This window comes from Phocoena phocoena, chromosome 14 (assembly GCF_963924675.1).
Source record: "Phocoena phocoena chromosome 14, mPhoPho1.1, whole genome shotgun sequence".
In the NCBI taxonomy this organism is placed as follows: domain Eukaryota; kingdom Metazoa; phylum Chordata; class Mammalia; order Artiodactyla; family Phocoenidae; genus Phocoena; species Phocoena phocoena.
This window is the reverse complement of record NC_089232.1, coordinates 65,758,525-65,769,730: the sequence shown is the minus strand read 5'-3', so window position 1 is coordinate 65,769,730 and position 11,206 is coordinate 65,758,525. Positions and strand designations below refer to the sequence as shown.

Genomic DNA, 11,206 nt, shown 5'->3' with positions numbered 1-11,206 from the left:
TGTTAAACTTTTCTTGCATCTTCTCAATCTTTGCCTCCATTCTTTTTCCGAGGTCCTGGCTCATCTTCACTACCATTATTCTGAATTCTTTTTATGGAATGTTGCCTATCTCCACTTTATTTAGTTGTTTTTCTGGGGTTTGGTCTTGTTCCTTCATCTGGTACATAGCCCTCTGCCTTTTCATTTTGTCTATCTTTCTGTGAATGTGGTTTTCCTTCCATAGGCTGCAGAATTGTAGTTCTTCTTGCTTCTGCTGTCTGCCCTCTTTCTGGAAACAAAATCAACGATGTCATCTGCCTTCCAGTGGAATGAATACTTTGTGATGTACTGGTGTTGCCTACGTGCAAAGTACCTGGGATGAGACCATATCAGAGCTTTTGGACGTGCTTACTGTATCACTTCTTTCTGCGTGGTACTGGCTGACTAGCAGTCTCAGAGCTTAGGTGTGGCTCCTGAAGAGAAGTTAGGGTTCAGAGAAGGTCTGCAGCAACTGTCTGATGTGATAGGTCGTACTCTCAGTGCAGTTTTAATTTGCATCTGTCTTAGTAAGAGTTAAGCTGGATGACCTTACACTGGTGACAGAGACATTTTAGTTTCCCTTTCTGTCCTCCTGTGAGGGTGGGGGGAGGGGTGGGATTGAGCCCTCATGTCTCCTCCAGATCCAGCCAAGCCATCTGTCTTCACTATTTTACCTGTACTGGGGTTCTGCATGAGGTTTGATGATGAGCAAAGTGTTTCTGTTATGTTAAAAGTTAGCAAAGTATTGATTGAATGCCATGTATTTTAATTGTAGGAATAAAGACCCCATATTTTATTCCTTGCCTCCTTATATGCCAGGCTCCTTGGAGGAACTCCAGTGAACAGAGGGGTGATGACTTCTAGGCTGAGAGAGGAGCTAGATTTCAAACACCTTCAGTAAGACACACTCCTCGGAATACAAGCCACGGCCTCTTTTCTAACACACAGGCTGCCAGCACATGGCGGCTCCGGCTCCAGCCTCTGGGCCACAGTGGAAGCTAACACCACAAAAGTAGCTGGACTAGGGTGGGCAGGGGTCTCCCCGGCAGGAGGCAGCTGGCTTCTGGCCAAGGGCGAGCTTTTGTGCTTTGGGTTAAACAGGCAGGACCCCAGGAAAAGTCTGGAGCCCTCTATCCTGAAGAGTGTGAGGGAGTTTAGTTTTTACTGTTTTTTTTTCAGTATTGCATGGACAGAGGGAAAGGCAACAGGAATCCATAAAGAGGCCCACACCTGGGGGGAGATAAGGGCACAGCTGTGAGCCCAGAGTGGAGATGGAAGGTGCAGAGGCAGGGGGTCAGGACAGGGGCTCCAGGAGGGAGCTGAACCTCCACAGGGGAGTTTGAGCCAGCCCTCCTTAGGGGCAGGGCCCCCTGCTGACTTGTGGGTTATAAAAATACTGTGCCTCAAAGATCCAGTCGTTTATCCCGGCTCATGGAGCTGGCCCCTGTAGCATCTCTCTGTAAACTCTGCCTGCCTGGGCAGCACCTGGGATCACCCTGTCTGTCCAGCTGGGCTGGTCCACCCCTGCCAGGGATGCGGGGCTGCCCCACCCCAGCCTGCCTGCCTCCCTGGCCCTGCACTCCTTCACCTCTCAAGAGCTTGAGCCCCGCACCTGACGGTGGCCACACCAGGCATCTCTCCTGCATTGGGTACACCTCGGAGCTGCAGGTCCTCGGCCTCTCCCCAGCACCGGAACCGTGGCCCTACTGGCAGCCCTAGACCCCGCACAGCCCACAGTGGCTCTCACGCCATTGCACCACGCAGCCTGTGTGAGGAGCTGCTGTGCAGGTGTCCGCGCCTCCAGAGGTGGGAGAGAGAGGAGGGCTGAGGTCGTTACTGAGGGGTGGGGATGGCAGGGAGACACTCTAGGTTAACCACAGCTGCCCAGCTCTGATGGCTGGTTAGGTTCCAGCCTCTGCCTTAGGCTCATTAAATACGTTACCTTCGTACATCCTCATAAGCATCCCTAAAGACTATTTTTATCCCCATTTTTGAGAGGAAGAAACTGAGGCCCTAACCTCAAACAAGAGCATCCCTCTGAGAATCACGCGGTGTAGAGGGTGGCAGCCCCAGCTTCTCGGCTGTCGGCCAGCTGCCCTGTCCAGGCACCGCCAGGCACAGACCCAGGCTTCTCCCCCACCTGCTGCCGGTGAGACTCGCGGGAGGGAGAAAAGGAGGTTGACGCTGAGGGACAAGCTGGAGGTCCCCGGTGCGCCCAGCTCAGACTCACTGGGCACCAGGCCCCAGCATGCCACAGGTCTGCACATGTGCTTTCCCAGGAATTCTTGGGGCCGGAGGGATTAGAGGCCACCAGCCGCAAATGCGATCACTGAAGGGTTCAGCCAAAGGAGGATTAGCTGGGGATTTGGAGGAAGTTTTCCACAAATCACCGTGGCTCCTGGAGGTAAAGATTACTTGAGGATCGGAAGAGGTCCTGTTGGATGAGCAGGATCAGACAGGAGGACATCATGTGCTTGCTTTCCTGGGGTTCCCAGCGCCCCCCAGAGTGCCCCAGGCTGAGCCTCACGGCAGAGGGGACCTTGGCCGAGGGGATCCTCCCTGGAGACTGGGTCCTGCAGGAAAGCGTACCTGCTTGGGGTCAGGGCCCTGGCTTCCGGTCCCTTCTCCCCTCCTTGGGCCCCACTGTCCTCATCCACCTGGTGAGGCTCCTGCAACCCACCAGGCTGCCAAGTGCAGCGGGCAGGTGCCCGGGCTGCGTGCAGGGGAGCTTTTGATTATAGGCTCTGCTCCATTATGGATCCTCCTGCCTGAGCCCGTCATTCCTCCCCTGCACGAGGCAGGTGACTGAACCTCCCCCCATATGAACTTACAAGGGTTAAAGGAAGGTGTTTATGAGGTGCCCTCATGCACCCAGCATGGTAAGAGCTCAATAAACAGTCTGTGGTTATTGTCACTCCAGGGTCCCTGACAGCACTCACATTATGAGAGGGCTCTGTTCCATGGCCCCATGCTGCCACCTGGCAGTCACAGGGAGGAAAATGAAACTGACTGAAGAGGGTGAGAGAAATAGCTTGTGGAGTTCTTACCAAGGCACTGACTGTCCTAATGCGTTACATGGATTCTCTCATGTGAGGACAAGATACCTAATAGCTCATATTAAATAAAGTGGTACTGCTATTTATGTGACCAGAAACATTACCTGTGTCATTTTGCTTAACCTTACAACACCTGTTCAGGTAGGAATTTACTTCCTCCACCAAACAGATAGAGGACAACAAGGTTCAGAGATGTTAAGTAACTCCCCAAGGTCACACAGCAAGTAAACGTTGGAGCTAGAATTGGAAGCCTGTTTAGAGCCGATCTCATGCTTGTTTGAGCATCATGTGCTTCCCCCCAGAGAAGCTCTAGATCGTCTCATAGGGGAGGGGGATTGACAGGGAGGACAGGTGTGACCATGGAGGGGGACTCAAAGAGGATCAAGCTCTTTGGTCCGGAGGCAACCACTTTTATCCTGGATCAGATACTGAGGGCAAAGTCACAGCCCTGCAATCTTTGAAGTTATCTAAGCACTTTGCAAACAAGTGTTCCATTCCCACAAAGGTGGGCACACAAATGGGGATTCAAAAGGCAGAGCCTGGAAGGAAATGCACATCTCTGGGAACCATGATTAAGGGGACTTCTTCATTTTCATTTTTACACTTCGTGTGTGTTTTATATCTCTCCCAGTGCATTTGAACTACACTGAATAAGACATAATATCACAACAGGAAGGACCTTAGAGATTGTCATGCTCATAGTGGGCACTCAGTAGTGTATTCAGTGAAAGGAGGAAGGAAAGAATCCAGTCTGGGGAAACTGAGGCACAGAGAGGAGGAGAGGTGCTCCCAAGGTCACACAGCTACCACACAGTTGGGTCTAAAATTTGGGTTTCTGGACACCCACCCATTCTCTTTTCTATTCCACTGAATGGTACCCAGAGTGGCCGTAGAGCAGAGGAAGTGGAGGGAAGGCCTGTGTGCCAGGTGAGGGTACTGGGGAGCAAGTACGGGCTTCAGAGCAGGGGAATGGCCCGCCAGATTTATGCTTTTTCCAAATAGCCAGTCCCTTCTGGTTCCTTCTGTTCGCTATGAGGTTTATGTGGTGAGAGGGAGAGAGGGAGGGACTGATCTTACAAATCCTAGACCTGGGCCTGTTATCATATCCAGCCCTGGGCCATATTTGCTGTCCTGTCTTCTGGTTTATTAACACTTGGTTCAGTCTGGTCCTTAATTCTTACACCTGTCCCCACGCCCCCAGAGGGCTCCCTGAGGGGGACGAGGTGGCAGAGAGGAGCACTGCTCTTCTTCCCCTGTCAGGGTCCTCCTGGGTCTACACTGAGCTTACGGGGTGATACCTCCCCTCATTCAGCTGCCAGGGACCCCGATGCCTGCCAAATCCTGGGCTAGGCCCTTTTATAACTTACTTAACAATCTCACAACCACATTAAGAGGCAGTAATTTGGGGGACTTCCCTGTGGTCCAGTGGCTAAGACTCTGTGCTTCCAATGCAGGGGCCCCGGTTCAATCCCTGGTCAGGGAAATAGATCCCACATGCCGCAACTAAAGATCCTACATGCCGCAACTAAAGATCCCGCATGCCGCAACTAAAGATCCCGCATGCCGCAACTAAAGATCCCGCATGCCGCAACTAAAGATCCCGCATGTCGCAACTAAAGATCCCACACGCCGCAACGAAGACCCGGCGCAGCCAAATAAATAAATAAAGAGGCAGTAGGTTTTTTTCTCTTTTAAATAGACTAGTTTGTAGAGCAATTCTAGGTCCAGAGAAAGACTGAGGGGAAAGTATAGGGAGTTACCATATGCCCCGTGCCCCCCCACCCCTGCCCCCTGTCCCCTGGTGGGAGGCATCCCCCCACCAGAGTAGTACATATGCTACGATCAAAGAACTACACTGACATGTCGTTATCACCCAGAGTCCACAGTTTATGTTAGGGTTCATTCTTGGTGTTATAGTTCTATGGGTTTATGTCACTGACCCTGTGAGGCCTTTCTGGGACAGACCCCTCACCAGGACAGACTCCTCGCCTATATCCTCTGCTTTAGCTCCTCTCTGAAGGACCTAGATAATAGCATCTGATATACGCTTCCTGAGTTGGTTTATAGATGTTAAAACCCCCACCAAAGGGAAGATGTTAACTACCTGACCATGAGCACATGGCCCCCAGGCCTCCTGGAGCGTGGCTCTCCCCCAGCAGGGGGTCTGAACCAGGAGCTGGTCCCCCTCCCAAGGCCATGGAGTAAGCTTTGGAGTAAGACCCACACGTGCCTGAATTTCAGCTCCGCCCTTGTATCTGTGTGGCCTTGGGCAGACCCCCAGTTTCCTGTCTCCTAGTTGTGGTATTAACCTTTGCAGGCGTGTTTAAGGATTGGAGCATAGTTCCTGGCACATGGTAGGTGCTCAAAAGCTGGTGGCTCTTATTCCTGCGCCGGATGGGATTGCCTGGCAAGCTCTAGCTCAGAAATACCTCCTGTCCAGAAAATACGCCTAAAGGACTGCCAGGCCAGGGGGCCAGGAGTCCTGGAGCCCATCTTCCAATTTTCCAGCTGACAGATAGGAATCAATTCAGCCTCCGTAAGAGCCATTACAACTTCATCACCCATGAAGCAGATCCATGTGTCCTATTTGATTTTCATTTCAGAAGCCAGGTATCAATATTGACCTTTCCGCGGGGCGCTGGGGCTGAGAGGAGCTTGTTAGCGTGAAGTCCCCTTCCCCCCAGCGAAGGCCAGGCAGCTTCTCACCTGCCACTTCCAGCCCAGTGGAGAGGTTGATGCTCCTTTCTTGGAGCATCGGGATTTCTGGGGAGTTTGTTAAATGCAGATTTCAGCTCCCCCTGCCAACCTATAAAATTGGTACCTACAGAGAAGGCCCAGGAGCCTCTATTTTCACCAAGCTCTTCCAGTGATTCCGGTTTGGGAATCACTGCCTTAGAGCAACCCCAGGGCATCTGTCACACTGTCGGTCTCTCTCAGGAGGAGAGCCCAAGAAGCAATGCTGGGAAGGTTTATGTGAGTTCATGGAGGAGGAGGGTTGAAGGGAGGAGAGCAGGATCTCACTGCCCTTCACCCTTTACGGAGAGAGGCACTGTTAGCTTGCGGTAGGAGACTGGACTCTAGAATCACACACACAGCAGTCAAAACACCAGCCCAGCCACGTATGTTAGCTGCATGTCCTTCTCAGGTTACTTCTAGCTTTCAGTACCCTCTTAACATTAAAATGGTAATTCTATTATCTATTTCAAGGAATTATGCTTGAGATTATACTAGATTCTTGATAGAAATGCAAGCACAGGGCCTGCCATGGAGTAGGTGTTCCTGCGATCAATTTGTTGCTTTCAACTCCAAATTCACCCTTCCTTGCCCTGCTTTGTAATACTGCAGTTGGACCTTGTCAACACTTGTCCTTTACCAGAGAGACAGTAGAGGGTGCTAGGGGGACACTGCAAGGCGCACAGAGGAAGAGCTCCCCTTCCTGGCTCCAGTGTGCCTTTTTTCTTCCTGCAATGTGACTGCCAGCGGCATCTAGGCTCTCTCACCCAGTGGGGCTCTCTCAGGGAGTTTTTCTGGCTCCCAGCAGGGGTACCTCCTGTGCTTCAGCTCCTGGCTGGAGCCGCAGTGAACTTCTCCACCAACCAGTGGGCTGCAGCCACACTCTCTCCCAAGTGGTCTGAATCTCATCCAAGTTCTTCCTTCCATCATTGGGGAACCTCCCTTATCCTTGGAGGTGGCAGCTCCTTCCAGCATTTCCTATTCCTGTCTTCCTTAGAGTCCTCTATTGCCCCTTTTAGTAGTTAACTACCCTTCACTAGTTAATCATTCTTCGTATTAAATTTTCCCTATTCCAACAGCTGGTATGATTCTTGTCTCCGGACTGGACCCTGATTAATGTAGAGTAGGTGTTTTAAAATGATAGCTCATGTGCTCTCCATCTCCAAAAAAGTATTTTTACATACTCTCCTTAATAACCAGGGAAAATTTGCCACATACCACCAGAAGCTGTGGCAACTCTAGAAACTGCATCCCCAACCTGAATGACTTCCCTCTTCAAGGGGTTCCTGGGTGTTACCACTGTACACTTCTTGGGGACAATCTAGGGAAGCCATAGGGAGTGATGGTGACATGAACACAGCCATATTGGAAAGCATCACGGTCTTCTGCGGACACCATGCAGCACTCAGAGATTACACTTGGAGAAAGACAAGTAAATACAGACCAGAAACTAGTGATAAGGGACATGGCTCAAGAGGCAGGAAGCCCAGTTCTTCTAGGGTAAGAATAATGTGATACTCAGGAAAGACCCCAAAACTCAGCCTCTGTGTCTCCAGCCATGCCAAAACATCATGAGTACCTGGCGGGAGGTTCAGAATCTTCGGCACACAACCCTCGTTCTTTGCAGCTTGTGTGGGTATCAGTACAGGGAGGAAAGTGTATTAAAAAGAAGCCTTCTACATTGTTCTTTGGGGATACATGAACCCTATGAGTCCCACCAATAGGGCAAGATTCTGGTACCCAAAGAGGACAAGAGCAGGTGAAGTCCTCCCCACACCCAATAGAAAGCTGGCTCAATGAGGTTTCCTTCTGGCTGGTCCTGTTACCTCTTCCCGCCTCAGCAGCTGGCAGCCGGGATGGAGGCACGCCTTGGATGGAACATCTGTGGTCAATGGTCTGGCTGTCTCAAGGAGGTGGGTGCGCGGCAGGACCGTGCATGATCACGGGGTGGGTGGGACCCCAGGGTCCTACTGGTGAACTCGGGGCCATGCCTTCTCAGTAGGGACATCCTGCACACTGCATGGACCTAGGATCCCTGACTACACACCGTGAGTCATGCAAGTCCAGAGAACAAGGCAGTTGGAAGGGAAAGACTTAAGGACCAGACTCCCTTTTGAAGAAACTGAGGACGGTCAGACAGAGAGGCAGTGGCAAGACTCAGATTACAACCCAGGGCCCTGCATCATTCCCACTCACTGAGGGTTAATGCTGCCCTGGGAAGGACGGGGCTTTCGCAAGTGCCGAGAAGCAGGGCTGGGCTGTGATTAGTGGAGATAGCCACGAGGTGTCACTGTCTCACCACCATCCGTGGCTGCACTGTGGCCTGGATTCCACCTTTCCAGGGCAGTGTCAAAGCTAATGACCAACTCTGGGTGAGTGAAGGGGCACTGTTTTTTCATTCCATGCATAAGGTTTTTTAAAAAAATGTTTTAATTGAAATATGGTTGATGTCCAATATTATGTTAATTTTCAGGTAAACTACAAAATGATTTGACATTTGCATACATTATGCAGTGATCACCATGGTAAGTCTAGCAACCATCTGTCCCTACACAGAGTTATTACAATATTATGGACCATATTCCTTATGCTGTAATATACAGCGAAGGGGCTTTTGAAATTTTCATCGCTGAAAAATCATAAAAGGAGTAGCCCCTCCCAGGCTGAGGGAAAACAGCATCGTTTATTTCTCTAGAGAGTGGGTCCCAGTAAGAGCTCTTGCTGCTGTATTGTTAGGGGCTCTTTTTTCCTGCCTAATTGCTGTCTCTGGCTTAGAATTCTTAGGCTCTGGCTCCCCAAGTGTGTGCCGTGGAAGGGACCTTAGAGATCTCCAACTTCAGTCCCTTCATTTTAAGGGAAGCCGAGAAAGAGAAGGCCATTCCCAAAGCACACATAGCTGGATGGAGGCAGAACCAGGACTTGAACCTGGGACTCCAGAGGCCTTTCCCAGTGCTCTGTCCACTCCACCATGCTGCCTGTCTCTACACCACACATGCTCAGCCATTCATTCTCTTAACTCTATTGAGCACTTACTCTCAACTATTTTTCTTTTCTTTGTGCCTGAACAGAATTGGAAACTCTTCAAGACATAAGATGACATGGCATGTCAGTGATCCCATCAGAAGGGCACAGCTGGGGGTCAGTTTCCTTCCCTTGGTCAAGAGTATTTACCAACTCAGAATTCTTCTCCATACAAGGACTACTCCTATTTGAGTGAGCTTTACATGAGTAAGATCAAATTCTACCTGGAAGTCGGGGGGTGGGGGGGAGGGGAGAGAGAGAGAGATGCAGTTTCTAAATGATAACATAGAGTCTTCTAGTAAGTACTGACATAGCTAATAGAGTAAAATAAGTGAAACCTGATTTAGTGACGGAAACAGCGCACTGTGGATATGGGTCTATTAGATTCATGACTACATGCTTAATTTTTATGTCTTCTCTCCTAAATCAAGCCCTTATATATTAACTGCCACGTTCTCCTATCTAGCTTCCTTGAATCAACTCTCTTGCTTCTTATCTATCCCACACATTTTACTAGATTAATCTACCATAAACTCTACTTTCATCATATCACTCCCTTGTTCAAACAATAAATTGTTATCTTCTAATATAACAAAACAAAACACAAAAGAGTATTTACCAATGTCATCCATCCTTTATGCCAAAAAAGGGAAGAAATGAGATGAGGATTCAAAGTCGGACAGAGGATGGGGCAATTTTGCAGAGATGGCAGCTCAGATGGCGAGCTCCAGCCAGGCTGGCTGGAGGCTCCTTGCTGAGCCCACACTGGGTACTTGAGGGGAAGGAACCTTCGGAAGGTGGATGCTTTGAAGCGGCCTCAACTGTGACCATCAGGGGGCAGTGTTTTACCACGTCCTGCTCGGTCCAAGAGACTTGTTTTCTGAGCACTGAAGAAAGTAAATCTTTTAAGGGAACGGAGGGGTGTTTAAAACAAGAGTCTAAGTGTGGAAAAAAAGAAAGATGTATCAGTCTGGACTTGAAATTGATCCCTGAATGCAGTCATTCTATTGTTTTTGCCTGTGTAAACCTTCTCTTACTCAGCAGTTAAACAGTTGCCACAGCTATGAAGTTGGAGAATTATGTCTCTGTGTGGAGCCCCTTTCACATGGTCCTTCTCCCATGGTCCAGAGTTGTTCATAACCTTAGAAACCCTCTGGGGGCGTTCGGTGGTCTCAGAAAGAATGGTCTAGAATCTGGCTAGGGATGCCGCAGCCTGTGCAGCCTCAAGCCCATCCATCGTCCTCTCCACTGTCCTCCACCTGGCCGCAAAGTCGGCCCGCCTGCCCTTTCTGCATCTAACTGCTGATATCCAGGCATCACCTGCTCTGCACAGCCCAGTGCCGCAGCTCTACTCATTACTGACCACTCCGTTGGGATATTAAGCAGTTTTGGCTTGGCTGGGGGATGGTTAATCAACAACGTTGTCAGAGTGATGGATTCTTCCAGGATTACTGCTTAATTAGCTTGTTTAGGGGTAAAAATCAACTAGGGCATCAGTTCTCTGGGAGCTGGAAGGAGGGGAACAGCGAGCTGGGAGGTGGTGGGGAGGGATCTCAGCCGTCCAGGGCAGCAGGCGTGGGGCTGAGGGGGTGGGGGAGGGGTGGCGGGAGGCCTCTGACCAGAGCAGACTTTAAGCTTGAATTCATCGGGTATTTCATAGCCATCCTGGTTGCTGCAGCCCGGAGCATTTCCACCATTCAGCGGAGCTGCAAAAGCAGTGAGTCCTGAAAAGTCACCTGAGGACCACAGGATCACTTGAGAGCTTTCAAAGAAAAAAGCAGATTCCCAGGTCTAGCACCAGACTTTCCAGATCGGAATTTCTGAAGTTTTTTAGAAAAGCTATTCCTAATTTTTATGCACAATGACGTTTGAGAGCTACCACTCTGATTGGTGTCGGGCAAGTCAGCATTTCCACTGGCAACAGATTTCAGATGATTGGGTCTATGGCCACCACTGCGATCAACGTCCATAGACCCCAGTCTTCCTCCTTCTGTTTTTTTTTTTTTAACTTTTTATTTTAGGTTGGAGTATAGTTGATTAACATGTTGTGTTAGTTTCAGGGGTACAGCAAAGTGATTCAGTTATACATATGCATGTATCAATTCTTTTTTTTATAAATAAATTTATTTATTTTGGGCTGCATTGGGTCTTTGTTGCTGCACTTGGGCTTTCTCTAATTGTGGCAAGTGAGGGCTACTCTTCGTTGCGGTGCACGGGCTTCTCATTGCAGTGGCTTCTCTTGTTGCCAAGCATGGGCTCCAGGCACACGGGCTTCAGTAGTTGTGGCATGCGGGCTCAGTAGTTGTGGCTCGTGGGCTTAGTTGCTCTGCGGCATGTGGGATCTTCCTGGACCAGGGATCAAACCCCTGTTCCCTGCG

General features: G+C 50.0%; 1 protein-coding gene across 1 annotated transcript in view; it reads right to left on the bottom strand.

Moving 5' to 3' along the window:
• Positions 1 to 2,062: 2,062 nt before the first annotated feature.
• Positions 2,063 to 11,206, bottom strand: part of CAPN13 (calpain 13) — a 78,876-nt gene continuing 69,732 nt past the window's right edge. Inside the window, 1 exon segment of the mRNA XM_065890833.1 lies at positions 2,063 to 2,173. Within this exon segment, the coding sequence (XP_065746905.1) occupies positions 2,063 to 2,173 (111 nt within the window).